The 24,420-nt window shown below is 43.5% G+C and overlaps 2 protein-coding genes across 5 annotated transcripts in view; both read right to left on the bottom strand.

Annotated features, from left to right (window-relative positions):
• Positions 1 to 1,276: 1,276 nt before the first annotated feature.
• On the bottom strand, positions 1,277 to 17,311 carry LOC124121765. Its single transcript, XM_046484822.2, has 9 exons — positions 17,225 to 17,311; positions 15,285 to 15,399; positions 13,881 to 13,955; positions 12,781 to 12,900; positions 12,271 to 12,355; positions 10,363 to 10,452; positions 7,430 to 7,574; positions 3,980 to 6,580; positions 1,277 to 2,307 (listed from the first exon to the last, which is right to left on the bottom strand). Exons 1-9 carry the CDS (start codon positions 17,290 to 17,292, stop codon positions 1,341 to 1,343), a joined length of 4,266 nt encoding a protein of 1,421 aa, XP_046340778.2. The 5' UTR covers positions 17,293 to 17,311; the 3' UTR covers positions 1,277 to 1,340.
• A 3,850-nt stretch (positions 17,312 to 21,161) lies between these two features.
• The window catches only part of LOC124121745 (chitin synthase chs-2-like), a 75,768-nt gene continuing 72,509 nt past the window's right edge, over positions 21,162 to 24,420 (bottom strand). For all 4 annotated transcript variants that reach the window (XM_048402603.1, XM_048402602.1, XM_048402604.1 and 1 more), the window contains exon 19: positions 21,162 to 24,241. In XM_048402603.1, the coding sequence (XP_048258560.1) occupies positions 22,347 to 24,241 (1,895 nt within the window). In that variant the 3' untranslated portion in view covers positions 21,162 to 22,346. The remainder of the gene's footprint in view (positions 24,242 to 24,420) is intronic.

Genomic DNA, 24,420 nt, shown 5'->3' with positions numbered 1-24,420 from the left:
CTGTGAACGATAGTGTACATATTCTAGATGTGACCAGGCAATATCACATGGCTATCCTTACACCCTCAATAAAAGCAGGATAGCCTGTGAACGATAGTGTACATATTCTAGATGTGACCAGCCAATATAAAATGGCTATCCTTACACCCTCAATCAAAGCAGGATGCCCTGTGAACGATAGTGTACGTATTCAAGATGTGACCAGGCAATATCACATGCCTATCCCAACACCCACAATCAAAGCAGGATAGCCTGTGAACGATAGTGTACATATTCTAGATGTGACCAGCCAATATAAAATGGCTATCCTTACACCCTCAATCAAAGCAGGATGCCCTGTGAACGATAGTGTACATATTCTTAATGTGACCAGGCAATATCACATGGCTATCCTAACACCCTCAATCAAAGCAGGATAGCCTGTGAACGATAGTGTACGTATTCAAGATGTGACCAGGCAATATCACATGGCTATCCTAACACCCTCAATCAAAGCAGGATAGCCTGTGAACGATAGTGTACATATTCTAGATGTGACCAGGCAATATCACATGGCTATCCTAACACCCTCAATCAAAGCAGGATGCCCTGTGAACGATAGTGTACATATTCTTAATGTGACCAGGCAATATCACACGGCTATCCTAACACCCTCAATTAAAGCAGGATAGCCTGTGAACGATAGTGTACATATTCTAGCTGTGACCAGGCAATATAAAATGGCTATCCTTACACCCTCAATCAAAGCAGGATGCCCTGTGAACGATAGTGTACATATTCTTAATGTGACCAGGCAATATCACATGGCTATCCTAACACCCTCAATCAAAGCAGGATAGCCTGTGAACGATAGTGTACGTATTCAAGATGTGACCAGGCAATATCACATGGATATCCCAACACCCTCGATCAAAGCAGGATAGCCAGTGAATGATAGTGCATGTATTCAAGAATACTAAATCAGGTGTGTACATGCACATCCCACTGGTCATCATCCCAGGTGTTCTCTACCCTCAGTAGCCATCTTGACCATCTAATCCCCATCCCACCCCTGTTTGATAAACAAGGACATACGGACATCTATGCCTGCACCCACTCCCTTCTGTAGCCTGTCATTTCACATGGTAACCATGGTAACAATTGGACCAATCATCTTCAAGTGTCAGCAGTGTTCAAAATCAAAGTTAGTCCAGAGGTCCTCCTGATGTAACAAATAAAATAAGGGACCCAGAAGATTTTTGAACATCGGTCGTATAAACATCAGCAAAATGTGTCATTAAAGTAAAATAATCTTTTATTAGATTTATTTTCATCAGTGTATTACAGTTGATGGAGTGATTTTATACAGAATGCCAGTGGCTGGTAAGTCTGTAGTTCTCTGTGACAGGTTTGATGTCTGGAGGCTGACTCGACGCCGGTCCATCTGGGACAGACAGGTATGGGTGAGGTTGCATGTTGGGCAGTGAGGGAGCATATTGAGAATTGACCCCATAACTGGCATACATGGATGGCAGACAGTTCTGTGCTGGGTCGCCTATGTCCTGTCTCACACCCGCTAGAGATGGTGCAGACACTGGGGTAGTGGACATGTGATGTCCCTCTCTTGGGTATATTTCCCTTGGAAACGGAGACACAGCAGGCATGTCTCCAGAATTATTTGAATTTCCAGTTTTTCTCAATCTAAGCACTTTCTTCCTTTCCCTATCTTTAATTCTCCGGTCTTCATTGTAATTTGGGAACACTGTCCTTATTTCAGCTTCCTTAGCACGTTGCTGTCTCTTGCGTTCCATGTCCCGGGCTTTAATCTGTTCGTACTTGTGTTTCATTGCCGGGTCGTTCCTCAGCTTCTCGCGCCTCCTCCTGGCTTGTTCGTTGGCCTTCTCTCGTGCCTGCTTGGCTGAATACACCATCTGCTGCAACCTCTCCTGCATCACCTCCGGCCCGGCCAGAGCTGTGACTTGTTCCAGGGAGCTTCTTAAAGTCACCTCCGCAATACCCGACAGGTGGTCATTCATGGGTACCGAGGATCGAGGAGAGGCGACAGGCACCTTCGGAGCATCAGGCAACAGATTTGTAGGAAAGCCTGCCAGGCTACTGCTGTAGAAGTTGAAGGATGCCACGGAAGGAGAGTCGAAAGGTGTGCTGCTGGTGTTACAGATTCCTCGGGGACCTGATGGTGCTGGAGGGTTTACTTCAGCTTGAGGATCTGTGTCTGCAACCCGAGTCTGAAGTCGGCACAGCTGAGTCTGGAACCAGTCTCGTTCCTCCTCAACACTGGAGAATGAAGGGATACCAGACCCACTGGTACTGAAAAAGAGCAAAGCTTGCAGTTAATGTGTATTCGGGAACAAAGCAATAGGCAGACTTAACAACAAATCATATGTAGCCAGCAGGGCTTGCTCCTAGAACTTATTGGCCCCTCTCCAATGTTACTGACCCACTGCTAAAAGATCAAGGCTACAAAATGACCGAACACGAGGTTATGTAGCAACTGACATGCCCTTGAGATATATCTTTCACTGCATTAACCATTCACACGACCTCACCCCCCTAAATATTTTGAATTTACACAATTTGGCAGTTGTGTCCAATTAAAAAACTTAAATATACATGAAGAAGGGTTGAAATCTTGACTAGCCAGATAGGCTTTCTACTTTACGTTTCAGCAAGCCCTTTGTAATGTTAACTGGCCATGGGCCAATGGGCCAGGGGTTAACACGACCCTTGAGAGGCTTTTACAATGTTTCTTCATGAGTGTATGGGTCAGCAATATTCCAGCCTGGTAATAAACATGTCAGGACCAGACAAACCAGTTTTTAATATAACATGTTCAATGAGCAGCCGCCAATGTTGTCAGGAATGATGACATTTAATTAACCAGGTCGCCAGTTTAGTCGCCTCTTACGACAAGCAATAGAGCATTAGGTGCCAACTCTAACCTGTGGTCCCACAGGGTCACACAGCCATGTACATGCACATATATTTTGTTATGAATATCCGATGATTGGGGCGGCGGGGTCGCCTAATGGTTAAAGTGTACCAGGTTTGATTCCCGACAAGGGTACAATGGGAAGTCCATTTCTGGTGTCCCCAACCCTGATATTGTTTGAATATCGCTAAAAGCAGTGTAAAACCATACTCAGTTCACTCACACAGATGATTATTTGAATGAAGCAGTGTTACCATGAATACACCTTATTTCATTTTTCTGTTATGAAGAAATATCTTCAGATTAAACATGATGGTAAATGTTCAGATGTACTAGCCATGCAGGACAGTCAGTTTATCATACTGGAAATTGTGCATGTCATAATTATGGTAATCCAAGACAGCCAAAATCACCATCAAAAACAAACATGACAAATATAAGAAATCTTTCATCATAAAAAAATCCATAGGTGCATAGAAACCTCTCAAACCGCATACCGTATTTGATGTTATAAGTGCCCACAGCAATATTTGCTAATATATTGGCTAGTGAACAATCCCAATTAGCACCCCTTCCGATGGATCAATGTACACAAGACTTATTTATTCGTCTATATTACGCACTCATGTGTTATATGCACCCTTAATTATGGGCAATTAAATTCTGGAAAAATATATGTCATATATAAACATTTCAGGCTGTCAGCATAAACCACGAAATTTACGATGTTTCAACTCTGTTTTTTTCACCAAAATAATATTCTAATAAGAGCCCCCTATTTCTAATTTTTAGAGCACCCTAGGCACTTATTACGGCGAATACGTATGCCTGTATCAGCTCTTAACATGCAGGGTTAGAAACTAACAGTTTTTGTCCACTAGTCCTTATATTGATAACATGTAGCAAAACCCTTAAAATGGGCCAATTTCTACTCGTCCTAAGGATACCTTTACTATTGGGCAGTTTGGTAAGGACTACAGGACTAGTGCCAATTTCTAACGCTGACATGGATAACAAATCACCTTTGAAACACAAATAATAACATCTTACCTCAAATCAGCTCTCTCACTAGAAGCTGGTCCCATCTGATGCTCCTCTGTCTTGATGCAGTCTTGCTGTGCAATGCCGCCATCTTGCTTCACACGGCTACCATCAGGCTCCACATTGGCGCCATCAGTGTTGAAACAATGGTCAGGCCTCACACAATCTTCAGCTGTCTCAGATGAATGTGCAACGTCAGAGGAAAGAGGGCACTGATCAGTCTTAACAGGGGTGCAACTTTTGCGCTGTTGAGATCTTTGAAACACCATGTTAAGCTCTCTTGGAGAAGCTGTGTGGTTGATGACATTGTTGGTCCCACGAGTGTCTTTGGAAAGAGTTGCATCAATTTCATCCTCTTTCAGATTAATTCCATCCCCAAGAGAACTGAGGACACCTCCATCAATAGATTCCCATGCTTCTCCATGGCCTTTCATAGTTTCCATCCCATCAGAACCACTCCTTCGTACTCCCCATCCACCTGAGCATAATCTTGTAGTTTGATTAATCTCCGAGCTTAAATCTGGCTCCCTTTTAACAAGTCTTTCATCATAAAGTACACCAGGATCAACAACATTATCACAGTCATCAGAGCCCTTATTACAAGACTGTACATTATCACATCCAGATGCTAGAGGCTTCTCACATACAACCCCCTGCACACCGTCATCTGCTTGCGAAGCACCAACCTCATCCCTCACATCACCAGCATGGAGGTTTTCCCCATCAACATACCCCTCCTTCATCATACTGACATCTTCAGGTGGTTGTAAGTTCAGGGAATGTTGAGGCAACTGACTGCCTGATCTGTGCTGTACAGCAGGGCTGTAGTCCGCCCACACATCTGAAGGCTCCTGTTTGACAGTCAGCCTATCAGAGCTGCCATCTTGTCCTGCCGAGTGCTCGGACTGGCATCCTTCATTGTCTCCGTAGTTTGAAAGCGTTGCTGTGGATGATGGTGTAGACTGTGGGACATCATAACTAAAAGTTAAGGGTTCGTTCACACCAGGAAGTAACCTAAACTCTCTCTTTTTTAACCTTTCATGTTTTTTTCGTATCCGTTCTCTTTCTTTCATTGCTTCAAAAGCTTCTGGGTTCTCCTTTATTCTGGCTCTTTTCTGACGCATTCTCTCTTTGTTGTATTCCTTTTTGTGTTCGGCATTTTTCTTCAATTTCTCTATGTTTGATATCCAACTCACATTGCCAGCATCAGAAGAAACAGAATCTTGTAAAGAGGAGTTGAAAGAGCTATCTGATGATGTGGGCGAAGTCTGATCTGCAGACAGCCTGGACTGAAGGTCCATCTCTGATGTTTCCTTCAACACATGAGCAGAGTCTGATTCCAAGGCATGCTGGGAAGATTGTGGAATATCTAATCCATGGTTCAATCCAGGGTGTAATCTGTCCATGCAGCCATTCTCGGTCTGCCCCATCATGGAGTGGGTTGCCTGAAGGAGAGCATTAGGTGACAGATTTAGCAAAAGATTGTTCCTCCTTCTCTCTATTCTCTTCCTGATCCGCTCCTTCTCTCTTAGTGCAGCAGCTAGGTCAGGATGTTTCTCCCGTAGCTCAGCCCTCCTCTGGCGGACTCTCTCTTTCTGCTCCTGCCGCTTTCGCATCAGGTTTTCTCTCAGAACCAACAAAGCTGAAGAGAACTCTGGTGCCAGTGGCAAAGGCAAAACAGGAGGAGGTTCTCTAGCTTCCTCTTTAGCTTCCTGGGAAGGGTTAAGAAGACTCTCGTCTGGCAATGACAGCAACATGGCATTCCTCCTCCTTTCAATTCTCTTGCGTATTTTCTCCCTTTCTCTATAAGCAGCTGCAGCAGCTGGGTCACACTCTCTCAGACGTGCTCGCTTCTCTCGCATCCTCTCTCTGCATGCCTTCTTCATGCCCTCTCTCATATTCTCATCCAGTTGAGCACGTTTCATTCGCGTCCTCTCTCTGTCCACTGCCCTCTTTCCCTCGATCTTGAGCTTCAGCTCACCGATGGTGTGGAAGTTTTCCCGGCCAATCTGAAGCGAGGTGATGTCCTCTTCTGGAACTCCAGCTGCCCTTTGTTGCTCCATCAACATCTTGTTGGCATCATGAATGGACATACCAGGGTCTACGGGCAGGGACAAAATGAGCGAATCTCTCCGCCGTATCATCATTTGTCGCAAACGTTCCTTCTCTCTTTGTGCTGACAATAGAGAAGGATCACTTCTGATCAGAGCCCTCCGTTCTCTCTGGTTTAGTTTCTGGATTCGTCTCCGAGCATCAGCAGTTCTCCCTCTCTTTCCCCTTCCCCTGCCCTTAGATGGCATTTCAGATATGTCATCATCATTCAATTCAGCCTGAAGCCACAGAGGAAGAGACTCCCCCTCTTCTTCGTCAACATCCTCCTCCTCATCCTCAGAAGAGTCTTCAGAGGAGTCTCTTTCATCAAATCTCTCATTGTTCAGATCACTCTTTTTGTTCACTTCACTGTAAAAGTCCCTCAAACTGTCATCATCTGACAAGAGTCTTTGTGAGGAACTTTCTGATTGGCTGACAGTTTCACAGCACATAGAAGAAGGGTTTTGACTGGTGCTCTGGGCAAGGGGTTGGGTGGACTTGTCCACATGTGGGGACAACCTGGAATGGGAAACAAGGCAATAAGCTCACTTATCTCACTTTGCACTGCATCATTTATTCCATGCAATATTTCAGTGGTTGTTCTACCATCTCACACTGATAATCTACATACATACTGAACCAAAAAAGTCATGGATCATGAATATTTATAGGGATTTCTTTTTAATGAAGACAGCACATAATTTCATAAAAATATCCCAAAAATATTCATGATCCCTAATTGTTTTTGTTCAGTATATATTTATAGAACTAAAATATGTTGCTTCTTTTACAGAAACTGATTATCACTCTACATGCAATCTTGCAAGTGGCAGTTTATGAATAAAGCAGGAATTATAAGAACTTATTGCACTTGTTTCCCATTACCTGCTTATACCATAGCTACATGGTGTATATACATGACATACGTCATATCGTCTTCATGATCCTGCAGCTTACAAACCTATATCACATGTTATACAGCATTAAGTAATAAGCAAATACCAGAGTTGTATTAAAATACAGTTCGGATTTTATCATGTTTTATTAATTGAAATGTTTTGGGTGGAAGCTTAAACGGGTTCTGTAAAAGTCCACAAACTGACCCATTGTAGGTCTATGTGTATTGATGGAGGAGGTCTTGTATTGGTGGAGGAGGGTAGTGTATTTATGGAGAGCGGCGTGTATTGATGAAAGAATGTCGTATCTACAAACCATATGAAGTATTGACAATGTTCAACTACTGATAGGCACATGGCCTACCTGTAGCAAGACAGATATATCATGTTTAGTGGATACATGACAAAAAGCAAGACATATCAGCACTTCGATGTGAGGACATGGGTGTGAGGACTTGGTCATGTGACTCACCTGTCCTCCAGCTTGATCTGGACCGGCAGCTGAGATTCCAGCTCTCCCGTTTCCACAAGTTCCTTCACAATGTCAAGGCCACCCAGAAGCTCCCCATTGGCATAAAGCTGGGGATATGTGGGCCAGTTGGAGAACGCCTTCAGGCCTGGAGAACACATGATATACAATGTACAACAGCATCTCTGCACACAAGTCAAGCCCTGGGCCTAAGTATTGTCCATAATTATTGAGTCATATTTTGTCTAACTTAACAGCTGGGCTTCAAACAATACCCAAGGATGTTCAAATACACATGACACAGAAAGTCCAAACTTTAATGGAACAATTTATGCATCAAATGTAGAAGAATGTATCTGCACCCTTTGTTCTGTTGGACATGTTCGAAACACCTCAAAACATGGCAAAGGAACCCACACCCTAAAAGGGCAAAGCTAACCTAACGAGGCAAAGGAACATGTTCACTGCAGATTTCCACTTATGACACAAGGTTTTTTGGAAGCTTGAGTATATCCCTGGCCATAAAGAAATCTTTTTATTCCTAAACCTCGTACAAAAAATGTCCAATTTCTAACCCACGGGGAGACAAGCATGGGGTACTGGGGTCTGTTCTATATGGGAAACCCACAGGGAGACAAGCATAGATTAATGGGGTCTGTTCTGCATGGGAAACCCACAGGGAGATAGGCATGGGGTACTGAAGTCTATACTACATGGGGAGATATGCATGGAGTACTGGAAGTCTGTTCTACATGGGAAACCCATGGGGAGACAATCATGGGGTACAAGAGTTTGTTCAGCCTGGGAAACCCATATTGAGACAAGCCTGGGGTACTGGAGTCTGTTCTAAATGGGAAACCCATATGGAGACAAGCGTGGGGTACCAGAATCTGTTCTACATGGGAAACCCATGGGGAGACAAGCATGGGGTACTGGAGTCTGTTCTACATGGGAAACCCATGGGGAGACAAGCATGGGGTACTGGAGTCTGTTCTACATGGGAAACCCATAGGGAGACAAGCATGGGGTACTGGAGTCTGTTCTACATGGGAAACCCATGGGGAGACAAGCATGGGGTACTGGAGTCTGTTCTATATGGGAAACCCATGGGGACACAAGCATGGGGCACTGGAGTCTGTTCTATATGGGAAACCCATAGGGAGACAAGCATGGGGCACTGGAGTCTGTACTACATAGGAAACCCATGGGGAGACAAGCATGGGGTACTGGAGTCTGTTCTATATGGGAAACCCATGGGGAGACAAGCATGGGGTACTGGAGTCTGTACTACATAGGAAACCCATGGGGACACAAGCATGGGGTACTGGAGTCTGTTCTATATGGGAAACCCATGGGGAGACAAGCATGGGGTACTGGAGTCTGTACTACATAGGAAACCCATGGGGAGAAAATCATGGGGTACTGGAGTCTGTACTACATAGGAAACCCATAGGGAGACAAGCATGGGGTACTGGAGTCTGTTCTACATGGAAAACCCATAGGGAGACAAGCATGGGGCACTGGAGTCTGTTCTACATGGGAAACCCATGGGGAGACAAGCATGGGGTACTGGAGTCTGTTCTACATAGGAAACCCATAGGGAGACAAGCATGGGGTACTGGAGTCTGTTCTACATGGAAAACCCATAGGGAGACAAGCATGGGGCACTGGAGTCTGTTCAGCCTGGGAAACCCATGGGGAGACAAGCATGGGGCACTGGAGTCTGTACTACATAGGAAACCCATGGGGGGACAAGCATTGGGTACTGGAGTCTGTTCTATATGGGAAACCCATGGGGAGACAAGCATGGGGCACTGGAGTCTGTTCTATATGGGAAACCCATGGGGAGACAAGCATAGGGGACTGGAGTCTGTACTACATAGGAAACCCATGGGGAGACAAGCATGGGGTACTGGAGTCTGTTCTATATGGGAAACCCATGGGGAGACAAGCATAGGGGACTGGAGTCTGTACTACATAGGAAACCCATGGGGAGACAAGCATGGGGTACTGGAGTCTGTTCTATATGGGAAACCCATGGGGAGACAAGCATAGGGGACTGGAGTCTGTACTACATAGGAAACCCATGGGGAGACAAGCATGGGGCACTGGAGTCTGTACTACATAGGAAACCCATGGGGAGACAAGCATGGGGCACTGGAGTCTGTACTATATAGGACACCCATGGGGAGACAAGCATGGGGCACTGGAGTCTGTACTACATAGGAAACCCATGGGGAGACAAGCATGGGGCACTGGAGTCTGTACTACATAGGAAACCCATGGGGAGACAAGCATGGGGCACTGGAGTCTGTACTACATAGGAAACCCATGGGGGGACAAGCATGGGGCACTGGAGTCTGTACTACATAGGAAACCCATGGGGAGACAAGCATGGGGTACTGGAGTCTGTTCTATATGGGAAACCCATGGGGAGACAAGCATGGGGCACTGGAGTCTGTACTACATAGGAAACCCATGGGGAGACAAGCATGGGGTACTGGAGTCTGTACTACATAGGAAACCCATGGGGAGACAAGCATGGGGTACTGGAGTCTGTTCTATATGGGAAACCCATGGGGAGACAAGCTTAGGGGACTGGAGTCTGTTCTACATAGGAAACCCATGGGGAGACAAGCATGGGGTACTGGGGACCAATTCTGCCTAAGAATCCCTAAACACAAAACATACCTATTTGTAGTTTTATTGCAGTTGTTTAATGCACCCCTCAGCAATATTTCAGCTATATAGTGGCATCCTGTAGATCATAGAGTCTGGATGCTCTGGACCAGACAATCCAGTGACCAATTATTTGCGCAATGATCCATGTCTTCAGGGTGCAATGACCACCTGACCCATCAGCCACCAAACCCAGTTAGTTGCCTCTCACCACCAGGATAGACTGCTGCAGCAACACGAAAACAAAACACACATACCTTGTCTAACTTCTTCATCTGACAGAATATCGAAGGTGCTGTAACTAACATTCTTCTCCTGTAATATGCTGACGATCTGTCGACTGAACCCTGGAAGACAAGGAAGTTAGCATCAAACACTGCAGACAACAACACCGGCATACTGTCAACATAACACAGGCATTGTCTGGGGTAGACTGCAGTATTTGGGTCCCAAAACCGCCGAAGTGGGGACCACAATACTGCAGTTGACCCATTATCTGCATCAAACACTGCAGACAACAACACCGGCATACTGTCAACATAACACAGGCATGGTCTGGGGTAGACTGCAGTATTTGGGTCCCCAAACCGCCGAAGTGGGGACCACAATACTGCAGTTGACCCATTATCTGCATCAAACACTGCAGACAACAACACCGGCATACTGTCAACATAACACAGGCATTGTCTTGGGTAGACTGCAGTAATTCGGTCCCCAAACCGCCTAAGTGGGGACCACAATACTGCAATTGACCCATTATCTGCATCAAACACTGCAGACAACAACACTGGCATACTTTCAACATAACACAGGCATGGTCTGGGGTAGACTGCAGTATTTCGGTCCCCAAACCGCCTAAGTGGGGACCACAATACTGCAATTGACCCATTATCTGCATCAAACACTGCAGACAACAACACCGGCATACTGTCAACATAACACAGGCATGGTCTGGGGTAGACTGCAGTATTTCGGTCCCCAAACCGCCTAAGTGGGGACCACAATATTGCAATTGACCCATTATCTGCATCAAACACTGCAGACAACAACACCACCAGCAAAAGGTCCACCATACTGTCAACATCACACAAGCATGGTCTGGGGTAGACTGCAGTATTTCGGTCCCCAAACCGCCTAAGTGGGGACCACAATACTGCAATTGACCCATTATCTGCATCAAACACTGCAGACAACAACACCGGCATACTGTCAACATAACACAGGCATGGTCTGGGGTAGACTGCAGTATTTCGGTCCCCAAACCGCCTAAGTGGGGACCACAATACTGCAATTGACCCATTATCTGCATCAAACACTGCAGACAACAACACCGGCATACTGTCAACATAACACAGGCATGGTCTGGGGTAGACTGCAGTATTTCGGTCCCCAAACCGCCTAAGTGGGGACCACAATATTGCAATTGACCCATTATCTGCATCAAACACTGCAGACAACAACACCACCAGCAAAAGGTCCACCATACTGTCAACATCACACAAGCGTTATCTGCTTTCAAGAACTGCCCATAGTGAAACGCGCAACATGGAAACATAATCTTGTTGCAGTTCATGATGTTATGGACTAGTGTGAATTTCAATCTCATTAAAATCAGACCTTAGTCCTCGCTACCTCTAAACAAAGATCTGAAGACATCCCATTAGGGGTCACGTCAGAACGACCTTTCATCCGACCAATCAGAGCGTCGCCTACCGGATCATGAAAGTGACAGTCGGGTTGTGATTTCTAATCATAGAGCCTCGAAAACTTAAACACAGGGTATTCCAAACAATAGTTACAGGTTTAACGACTGAATCCATACAATCTAGACCATCTATTAGCCATTCAAGAATGTTCTTTCGTTTAGGTTTCAAATTTGTAATCGAGAATTTGTCAAGATATGTTACGAAGCCTAGTCGCCAATTTGAAATTAGTGCCGTAAAGCACGAGAAAGATGCTTCTGATTGGTTGGTCAAAGTTCGTGCAAGATCGGTCTGACGTGACCCGTAATTGGATGTCCTCAGATCTTTGTTTAACGGGAGCAAGAACTAAGACCTCATTTTAATGAGATTGGTGTGAATTTCAAAGGTAGTGTTAACTCTAGTGTCCTTGGGACCATCAAACAAAGGTAATAGTTTGAGGATAGGATTTGTCTTGTGACCTACCACATCGTGGTTCCTGGCGATTTCCTTTCATAAACAACATGACGGGGGCGGAGTTGATCAGCTGCTTTAAACGTGTGTTCAGATCCTGTAGAGAATAACAATTTGTATTCATCATGCATGGCTCTATTAAATAAAGTTTGTTTGTTTTGTTTGTTGTTTAACCCAGCTCTCAGCAATATTTCAGCTACACGATGGCGGTCTGTAAATATCAAGTCTGGACCAGACCATCCAGTGATTGACAGCATGAGCATCGATCAACGCAATTGGAATACGATGACATGCATCAACCGAGTCAGCAAGCCTGACCATCTGATCCCGTTAGTCGCGTCTCTCAACAAGCATAGTCGCCTTATACAGTAAGCATGGGCCGCTGAAGACCTATTCTACCCCGTATCTTCACGGGTCCTCTATTCACATCCCTGAACATTCACGTACACACTCAAAACTTTCGTCAAGACAAAAACCATTGTACAGCAAGCCAATGACATCGTCACAGTTCTACACCCCCACCTGTTTCTGTGGCTGTGGAGGAGGGGAAGCAGCAACAGCGCCACCCTTGGATAAACTCTGGACTTTCTTTGTTAGATCTGTAGCATTGGCGCCATCTAATCTATCAACTGACTTGCCACCCTGCAAAACAAAAAGTGAGAGAATTAGGCTTCATGCCAGTGTTAAAACTGAAGAGAAAAGTTGTGTTTAACCCTTTTGGGAAAGCCACGAGCATAGTATGGAGCTGATAGACCAGGATTATCACTGCAGCAATTCAGGATGCTAGCATAGCCAAAGGGAGGCAGCTCTGCAACATGAGCTGCAATGCACAGGACCACTTGGTCACTATTTCCGCCAAGATCGAGGTTGTGTTTTACAGGAACATGTGAATGCTGGTTACCACCATGTATCACTGTAGTCAGAACTATTTCAACAATATCACCACATCCTCTAAATAATCGAGTCCAAAACAAACAAATCAGTGGCTAAATGGATGATTAGCGCACAGAACCGGATTATCTGGTCACCTGGCCCCTGTTCCACAAAGCGATCTTAGTGCTAAGATGATCGTAACTCCCATACTTTAACATACACTCACAGCAGTCGAAGCGCTAAGATCGCTTTGTGGAACGGGCCGTGGACTTGTCTCTCACAACAAGCATGTGTTATTGTACTGTCAATCTGGAACTCGTTTATCCACGGACTACTCACTAGGCTGACCCAGGTGAGGACTGAGTAGCAACTCCTAACCATGTCATCAATGAACATCAATAACCAAAGGGAGGCAACTCTGCAACATGAGCTGTAGTGCACACGACCTCTTGGTCACTATTTCCGCCAAGATCGAGGTTGTGTCTTACAGGAACATGTGAATGCTGGTTACAATTTCAGTTTCAACTATATCACCACATCCTCTAAACAATTGAGTCAAAACCAAACAAATCATGCTATCAGTCACAGAGCCGGATCATCAGGTCATCTTGACTTGTCTCTAAAAACAAGCATAACTTACTGTCCATCTGGAACTGATTTATCCACGGACTACCCACAAGGCTGGTCCAGGTGCAGACCGAGTATCAACTCCTAATACATGTAAATGAAAGTCAACATTTGAAGCCTACCTTGAAAAATATGAATGTTGGAACTGCAATGATGTTGTTCTTTTCAGAAATTTCAGCTAATTTCTCCGCCTCCAGCTGGAAGGAAACACCAACAAAGTTTAATTTCAACATCAATATTGATCCTCAATAATCAAAGATATATGAAACTGTCAGCTACAGATACTGAACAAAAAAGTTAGGGATCATGAATATTTTAGGTGATATTTTTATGAAATTGTGTCATCAGTCTTCACTACAAACATTATCAGTAGAGGACGTAACGTGTACGCGAGACGGCTCTCCCGTCTCGCGTACAAGTGACCACCTGAGAGGGGGTCACTCGTGACGGCCTGTCAGTGGACCATGGATTTCTGCATGTTGCACAAAAATGTCTCTACAAGCGTTATTTGTGAAAATAATAAAACAAAATTAAGTACAGTTATTGATCATTCTACTAGTTATCGAATGACATGAAAAAAAATGTCATAAGAAAAATAATAAACGGTCAAATTGGGAGAAAAATGTGCCAAAATCGAGCAAAATGTTCTGTTTTTGACAGTGATTATCCCCCAAAATATTCATGATCCCTCAATTTTTTGGTTCAGTTTTTATAACAAGAAATGTCTTCAATTGGACAAATTCTGCTCACTGAATTATCAACTACATCCTAAAAGCTGTATAGAAAAAAGGCATACATTTAGATCAGGTTGATACATTTCTCTGAAAAGCAGTTTCATTAGCATGATTATAAAGGTAGGGATGAGTCCTGTTAAAACTACTTTCATTATTACGACGTTCAGCTGCTGACTGAAACAATTTTAAATGCACATACAATAAAGTCTGTTGAAGGGAAATAACTGTTCATGAACAAACAGTATCTTTATTTAATTCCAAGTCCTTATTGTCAGTTGACACCCCAGCCCAACTAGAACACATTATATTCCCATCTTAATATGGACTATTTATATTGCGCATATTTCAACACCACTCAGGGACATGCTCTAAGCGCTATTATTACCCCGGTCACTGGATCAATGTGCACTTAAGAATTATTCTGAGTTCCCAGAGAAGTATACAACCCAAGCTGCCTGTTAGGCGCAAGGTTAACAACCCATTGCCACCTCATCCTACCGGGTACCCATTCACTGCTGGGTGAACAGAGGCACATTTTGAACAAAGTCACTTTCCCAAGGAGACACCACATGTGGTTCATGTGCTTCAGCGTGAGACAGGACGGAAACCCTAGAAACTCTCAGGAGCCAAGCGGACGAAATGCGTTCACCCATCCAAGGACTCTCAATGACCGATGTTGCTTAATTTAACTTAATTTGTAACCTGTGCACCATGTTTATTAGCAACCAAGGGTTAAAAAATGAAACCTGTACCTGCACTCTCACGTTATTGCTGCAGTATTAACTTACACACCTGCACAAACCTGACTTGACTCAGCTGGTTGTCCTTGGCCAGTTCCCCGATCACGTCTGTCATCTGCTGGCACTGTGGGGCCCAGGGAGCGGCGAAGTGCACCACCACCAGGTTGCTGACAAGTCAAAAACAGTTACCATGACTAAAACTTGTAAAACACGTAGTCAATTTCAGAATGTTTTTGTCAGATGTTTTTAGTAATATTCCAGCAATATCTTGAACATGTTGAATATGCCAGCAGTGAACACGAAGAACTTGCTTCATGTCAGGAATCGAACCTGGATCTTTGTCAAGACAAGCAAGCAAACTACTTGTTTATCTCTGCCTGTCTAAACTTGGCAATATTACATTCTAATCTTGTACAGGCTGTCACATCACTGAACATGTAGAGAGAACAGAGAAAACGCAGAGAAGACAAAAAAGTTAGAACTTAAAAATACATAACTTTTTCAGTCTTAGTGCTGCTGCTTTGAATAAAATTGCTTTGAACAATCTCTCTCTCTTGTTGGGTACATAATGTCTGATTTGGAATTGTTTAACCGGAGCCATGGCACTTACTATTTACATACACAAATAAAACGATTAATTCATGCAGACTTTGAGTGAAGTTATCCTTACTCAACAGCTGAAATTAGCACTGGATTGGTTAAATTGAAGATTCAGTTTAGTTCATAAGTTTTCTTATTTGACACCTACATACAATATTCAGAGTACAATGTAATCTGATATGTCTGAGGTAGGCCTTTATCTGCCCATTTCTTTAATTAAATTTGGAGTTTTGCAGAAATAGTGAACAAATGTAAACAATATGATGTAGGTAAACGAGGACTAATTATCCCATGCTCCTGTGGTCAAATGTAGCTTCACGTTGGCAGCACGACTATGACCCTCCACTACTCAATGTGGAGCATTAAAGTGCAGTAGTCCCTCATTACTGATCATTATAAAACTTTTGCCCCTTCACTATCTTAGTTTAAGATTTCTTCAATGCTTATTGACATGATCAGTGCTAGGGCAGGGATGAGTTCAAATTTATGGGCCAGGTACTCGACCCACTAATACCCAACCTATCCCAGGTACCCACTGTAGGTCTCAAGAGTTGGGTACATAATGTCCGATTGGGAATTGTTTTACTGGATCCATGGCAAATACAATTTAGAAAAACGTATAAAACGATCACTACATGCATACACTTAAGTTGACTGAAGTTATATCTTCACTCAAACACATAAAGTCTGAAACAATGTGTGCATAGTCAGAACAAAATGTAAGCGACTTTTATTGTTATTGTATTTAACAATACATCGCGTGACAAGCCAACGGTCTGGGTAGTTCTATGGGTACCCGGGTCCCACTCAGGACCCACGTACAGATCCGAGTATCCCAGTTACCTGTCCCAGACCAAGTCAGTGCAAGTATGATTGCTTATTGTAATGTCTTGTAATGTCTTGTAATTTAAAAAAAGTATGTCTTGTGAAGTGTACTGGTTATTAAATACCAGAGTGCAGTTTTACACCTCTGACGACAAGTGAAACTTGGAACGCAAGTTATATTCTCACGAATTGTCTTCAGGTACAACATGAACCATGTACAATAGCACACATATGAATCAGCAAAATTCGGTATATCAGTCTCATTATGCGGACATTCTGATCTCACAGATCGATAACAACCAAAACAAATAATGCACAGCAACGTCAAAAGTGGTCTACATGTCTCCTGCCTATTACTCCTGTGCAAGAATGAGCATAATAACACGATGTTACATTGCCCCACTGGTCCGAGTGGCTATTTGATTTATGCAACGAAATGCCCAGCCGACATAAAAAAGGCTTTACACATCACTAACATATTCTTCACAGCTCGATTTGCTTGCTTTAAACAGACATTAAGAGTTTAAAACTGCATTTATATTGATGAACACTCAAAACTATAATCACCCGCCGGCATCATTCAGCAATTTATTAAAATCTTCCACCGTATCAACTTCTTTCACACCGGCGGCCATGTTGAATATACACTTCCTGTGAGTCTACCAGAGTTGCTTCCCCTATACCCATTTCAGATCGAATCTATATAGTCTTAAACTCTTTTGTCTTTACCCGTTTCTTTTTCTCCCTAGGTGCAAATTTAGTTAAAATGAACATTACCTGAAACCAGCTTCTATACACTTGACTCATATATAACATTTTAATTCCATTTGATAAATCTTTTATTTATAACAAAAATAGTTTTGGGTAATAAAACGAAATATGTTCTATAAATGCATGTGAACAGGTGTCAGTATTATATTGTTGTCCTCGATTTTGTTGTACATTTCGATTTTGCAGAATAAGAGAGCTGCTTTTTCCATTCTCACAGCAATATGTTGATGTAACAAAAGACATTTCTGTTATATTGGAAGGAGCGTAATCATGTTTTCACCTCTTTGAAATACTGGTTCTGCTGAACGTTGCGAGTAACAGCCATTCAAACACAACTGTAAGTTAATATATATTGATTACTATGATTATGTTTCAGGCAGGTAATGGCGATATTAGGAAGGAAGTAATGGCACTATAAGGTTGAGTTGAGTTGAAATGGGGTTTAACGTCGCGTTCAATTCAAGATTATTGCACTTATATAGCGACGTGGATGCACGTGGGTGTGGCTGCTTGTACTATTCCGGACTGATGCCGATTTATAGTGCTAGCACACTGAGATACCATGCCGCAGTTTAACATGAATACAGGGTAACAACAAGTAACATCTTTTAACGTCTTTTGGGATCGAACTCCGGACCTTCCGCTCCCGACGGACGCTCTACCACTAGACCACAGAGGCGGTCGGCACTATAAGGAAGCAAATAGGATTAATGAGGTGAGGTGAGGTTAAATTTGAACTTCGTTTTAACGTCGCGTTCAAGATTATTGCATTTATATGTCGACGTAAGACTAAGTATAGTTAACTTTGAGTACCAGTCAGATTCTAATGCTGTAACGTATTTTGGTAAGACTCTGCCAGGGATCGAACCACCGACCTCCCCCATTCAGGGCGGACACTCTATCCATTAGACCACGGAGGTAGTTGGTTTCTTAACAGTTGATGCGATGACATGGAAACAGACTCCAGAAACAACCAGCAAGGTCATCGGACTTGTTTACATCCTCTTCTGTCGGCGCAGATTACCAAACTTGATAGTTTACATACCCCTAATATATTGTTGGAATTTCGCTTACTGTGGTGCAAAACAACATTCATTCATGAGTGAGAGATTGGCTTCCTGGGCAAGGAAACACAAGGTGGATAGTGATTGATAGTGTGAGCGAAGTGTTGATAATGTGGACGAAGTTGTTGAGGGTACAAACGACGTTGTTGATGGTGTGGGCGTCGTCGTTGATAGTGCAAACGAAGTGTTTCATAATGTGATCATCACCGTTGATAGTGTGGACGATATCGCTGATGGTGCAATTAAGCTACGTTGTTGGTAGTGTGATCGTCGTCGTTGAGCGTTGTTGTTGATAGTGTGAGCGTTGTTGTTGATAGTGTGAGTGTTGTTGTTGGTAGTGTGATCGTCGTCGTTGAGCGTTGTTGTTGATAGTGTGAGTGTTGGTGTTGACAGGGAAAGCGACGTCGTGTATAATGTGAGCGACGTTATTGACAGTGAAAGCGACGTCGAGGATACTGTGAGTGGTGTTGTTGATAGTGTAAGCGACGTCATGGATTGTGTGAGCGACGTTGTTGACAATGAAAGCGACGTCGTGAATTGTGTGAGCAACGTTGTTGACAGTGAAAGCAACGTCGTCGAGGATAGTGTGAGCGACGTTGTTGACAGTGAAAGCGACGTCGTGAATTGTGTGAGCAACGTTGTTGACAGTGAAAGCAACGTCGTCGAGGATAGTGTGAGCGACGTTGTTGACAGTGAAAGCGACGTCGTCGAGAATAGTGTTAGTGGTGTTGTTGATAGTGTAAGCCACGTCGTGTATAATGTGAGCGACGTTATTGACAGTGAAAGCGACGTCGAGAATAGTGTTAGTGGTGTTGTTGATAGTGTAAGAGACGTCGTGGATTGTGTGAGCGACGTTGTTGATAGTGTAAGCGACGTCATCGAGGATAGTGTGAGTGATGTTGTTGATAGTGTAAGCGACGTCGTGGATAGTGTGAGTGGTGTTGTTGATAGTGTAAGTGATGTCGTGGATACTGTGAGTGGTGTTGTTGATATTGTAAGCGACGTCGTGGATAGTGTGAGTGGTGTTGTTGACAGTGTAAGCGACGTCGTGGATAGTGTGAGTGGTGTTGTTGATAGTGAAAGCGATGTGCGCCACTTGAGCCTCCGCCGCCATGCCCTCATATCACCAGCACATGCGGCTTTGACCGACTTTACCAACCAACGTTTCCGGAATGGCAGCGAGATAATCACAATCAAGATGACAAGACTAAAGTTCTTAAAATATTTTAATCCCCAAACCTTTTGACAAGTATACATTGCACACATACAAAAGTAACAAAATTAAAATGAATTGTGTATGACAAAATTCATCGCACTTGTTGCACCAGTTTGATGAGGGTGAAGGTATATAAAACACAACTGAAATAAACATAAAGCGCCGGGCAGAAGAAAGTAAACACCAATGTTTGATGGTGTAAAAAAATGAAAAAAAAGAACTGGTTATTCGATGCTGAGGGGCGGTCGGGTAGCCTAGTGGTTAAAGCGTTCGCTCGTCACGCCGTACACCCGGGTTCGATTCCCGACATGGGTACAATGTGTGAAGCCCATTTCTGGTGTCCCCCGCCGAGATATTGCTGGAATAATGCTAATAGCGGCGTAAAACCATACTCATTCACTATTCGATGTTGATGTATTTAACACGGGTATCACAGTTGTGTTTTGGACCTAAAGTTTGAAGTGTTTCGGAGACTCTTTCCAGCCTTATAATATTTTGATAACGTTTGCAATGTTTTGGTCAAATCCGATTTTCAAGTGTATACTTTCTTTTCCTCGGCAGCTTATATGATGGTCACGCCACATAAATTGTATTAACGGCGAAACAAATAACCTGCGATATAGGGAATAGATCACGGTACTGAAAATATACATAACATCTTTAAAAGGATCTTTGTTCATATAAGTCGATAAAGGAGTTGGGTTCAACGCCGATTTAGTCTGTATCGGTGATATCAGGATGAGCACGAGTAAGGTCCTGACAAATCAAGAATCATAATTAGGGCGAACATGAGATTCGAACCAACGATCATCGGATTCTGGCATAACTAAGGGGCGCAACTCTAGTTTATATTTACGGCAGTTTAGACGACTGAACCACCCCTGCCCTGTTTAGTTGAATATACGATAGGACATATACGAACGTTTTTAAGTTTTATGTCTATTATGGACATGGCCTTATCTCAGACCCTACTGGTTACCGTTGCAATGTCTGTGTTTGTGTATCATGGAAAGAAAATTCCATGACGTTTTCCGGACATTGTTAACCTGTGATTATCTGAGACATTCAAGCATATAAGAATTCTAAAATATAACAGTATATTTTCAGGCTGTTTAAACATCACGGGACTACAAAGTAGAATATATAATGTAAAAAAGCAACGCAATATCTTGTTCCATTGAAAAAAAATATACAAAACAAAAGGGCAGTCTACCGTACACCACTTTTTGAATGTTCCTCTTTCCTATTACAGTATTATACACAATAAAGCAGTTTACTGTCACAGCCATGAATAACCAACGAATCTTCTAGAGGTTTAAAAGAGTTGGGTTCAACGACGCTTTGAACAGTGTTTCAGTTATCGTGTAATTTAAATGCGGGATGAATGCTCCAATTCTTTTAGGACATCGTGTGTGTGTGTGTGTGTGTGGGGGGGGGGGGGGGGGGGGGGGGGGGGAGCTCTGGGCTTCTGAAACGGGTAACTCTATACAGATGTATCTACTGGGCCTCTTACACTCCAACAGTGCAGGGAATTACCCAAGTACCAAGTACCACGATGCGCCACTGTATTGGTGTCAACGTCGTATACCCTCTTGGGTTTTAAGTCATTTCGAAACGCACTTTTCAAAGTCACTATTTTTTCTCACTTTATAACATTCTCATTGCCGTTTTATATTCCATCCTGACGTATCTAGTGTCATATACACTACCCCCTCAACAGGAGTGAAAAAAACACGCAATCTTGATTAAAAAACCAATCGTCCGTCTTTCAAACAGAAATTAAAATTCCATGCAAGACTTATAGCTTCGACTGATAAAATCACAAATGTATAACAAATAATGAATAATGCATCCGTGATATAATCAACTTAACAAGCAATAAACATCTTGAATCTCTTAAATAATAAACCTAACAGATAAATCAACATTATGTTTTTTCAAAACAAGATGCACCTTATTTGATTGATGAGCGCCATGGGTATCCATGAAGAATACAATACTAGATAACGGTACATAAATCTATTTCAGACACCTATCTTCTTTATCCACCCCAAGCAGCTTCAGAACCTATGTTTGTCGGGCGTGTCACCCTTGTCATCAAGTCTAGTAAGTCAGGAATTATGCCATCTTAAATAGACCAACGTCATCGCGAGGACACTATGGTAATACTGCAATAGTACAAAATAGCGTCTTAACTAACTAATTGCAGTTGTTAAAACCATTGCAGTGTATTTTTAAATATTACCAAATAGTCAGTTAATGTTAATTTATTCTAATCAATTCTAATTAATCCCTATTGATAATACTGGATGTATTTGTGTCTTCGATCACAGAGTAAGATCTACTTCACGTGTACATCAGGGTGCCTCACGTGCTTTCCACGTGCAAGAAGCAGTTTAGAGGCGGTACTTGGACTGTAACATAAATTACTACAAATATCGTCCTTGATTGCACAAAGACACAAATGAATCTTAACCACTAGAAGGTAGCCTGCATAATTTACAGCTAACTCTGAGAATAGCTTGTTCTTTTTCATTAATCATAAATACGGATTATATAATATATACAAGATTGCACATCTTCATTCCATCGTTTTGGAATACTGAGAAAACGACCGCCGTATTTATACTCTGTAATGTCAATACTCGTTTATGGCTTCGTTCAGACGAAACAGACCAGCTGCGGGTTGTCTCCCCCTTGAATTCTGCCGTATCGTGCTGTACATGCGGTTAAATGTACTTTGATAATCAACGACCTCCCGTTTATCACGTGACACTTGAATGTCACGTCTGTACCGATCAGGCGGACGTGAACCGGAAGTATTTTGAATATATCTCCGCAGCATAAAAGAGTCCTCCCGACTCGGTGCATTTCCCATAGGACGGGAATGCCTATAAGACGCGTCTGGGTGTGTCTGGTTTTGAGATGGAGCGTCTTCCCCGTCGGAATAATCAGCTTGGAATTCATCCTCATCTTGATCACGTGAGTCTGGTATTACAATATCTGGTGCATTTGGTGCGTTCGAAGGGTTCTGGAGATAGGCAGCTTCCGCCACCGAATCTCGATCCTGTTGCTTTGATCTGATATTGGTGAAGGCGAGAACATGGAGGAAGGTTCCATATCGATGCTTAATCATCGCAAACACCTGCATTATGAGAAGAAGAGCAAAAATCCCCAAGAAGAGCATTCCCAGAGGCTGGACTGTGATCGGCGGCCCGTCCTCCTGGTGAATGACGATGTTGAGTTCTTGTTTCACTTCTTGAAGAGCTGTCATTATCACTAGCCAAAGCCCGTTCAGGAAGAAAAACGCAAAAGCCGAATTGTTCCTCAGTTCTAACATGTCGTCCTTGATTTTAGCTTCCAGCACGGGGTTCTTGTCGATCGGTTCAAGGTATTTAGGGATGAATTTTGTCCAAAATTCTTCCTCTTTCTTATCCAGAGTTGTCAGTTCACCGTCGATGTAGTGGTCAGTCAGGATCCAGTCTGATGTAGGATCAGCGTCGTTGGAAGCTACGGACATCGTTTCTGTAATTGTAATAATCTGATTGTTCCTTGAAATTCTTCTTTGGCGTGATATTTTTGGTTTGGTTTGTTCACTTGCTTCAATAGAGTTCGTGTTTCCTCTTTCCATCCGTGTTAGAGCCTCAAGGATGAACAGAAGCGTGGCGTTGACTGTCAGCTGACTGCGCATGCGTCGAAACAATGCTGTGAAGCAGCTACAACATCCATTGTCGTCGCCATCTTGTGTGATCTGGTTCCGGAGATGTTTTGCGGCTTCTCCCAGATACACCACAGCCTGGTCCCCAGTCGCATGCTTCACTGTGTGTTCTTCCTGCTGCTCGTTGATAGACTTCACTTCTCGGGTTCCCCACGAGATGACGTTGAGGTTGCAAATGCTGTATATGATAAGGAACAGGTAACCGGATGGAATACACAAGAAGTACACCACGCCCCAAACAAGATCCGAGAACTCGTGTGGATGCATGATACCAGGGAGGACAAACGAACCAATCAACACGTACATGAAGAATGCATTTGGAGTGAGCCATCCCTCTTGTACAACGTTGACAACAGTCCCCACCATCACTGCCATCATCACCAAGGCGAATAAAGTACTCAGGACAATAGCTATATTCAGCTGAGTGTCTGCCTTGAACCGGAGACAGGCGTAGGAAAATAGGATGTTGGGACCATAGCAACACAGGTAGGCAGCCCAGCTTGGCATCGTGAACACTGCTTCCACCGAGGACTCGATGGCGAGGAGAACGGTTGCTGGTCCCAGGATAGAAGAGGCGAAGAGCACCGCCTGGTAGAAAATGTACAGGTTGGAGATGTTCTTGTTCTTCATCACAGTTGTGCCTCGACTCTGCAGGAGGTCCAGGATGTTGGCCATTGTTGACGGCAGCCACCGGCGTCTCTGATTGAAGAACTCCTTGAATCCCTCTGGGGCAAACGTGAGGGCTTCACTGGCGGCACAGTACTCTACTCTGTAACCTTGCTGGAGCAACAGGGTGCACAGCCATCTGTCCTCACCTGGAACAAGAATGGGAGCGGTTGATATCTGGTAAATGTATATTCGGCAGAGATGAATGAGCTCCTATGGTTTACGCTGCTGTAAGAGAACCAAGAATGGGCTACACGCATTGCACCCATGCGAGGAACTAAACCTTAGGATACCCTCACCCAAAAGCAGATGAACCACTGAAAGTTAA

The sequence above is a fragment of the Haliotis rufescens genome, unplaced genomic scaffold (assembly GCF_023055435.1).
Source record: "Haliotis rufescens isolate VD_foot unplaced genomic scaffold, xgHalRufe1.0.p SCAF_27, whole genome shotgun sequence".
In the NCBI taxonomy this organism is placed as follows: domain Eukaryota; kingdom Metazoa; phylum Mollusca; class Gastropoda; order Lepetellida; family Haliotidae; genus Haliotis; species Haliotis rufescens.
This window is presented reverse-complemented; position numbering and strand designations above follow the sequence as displayed.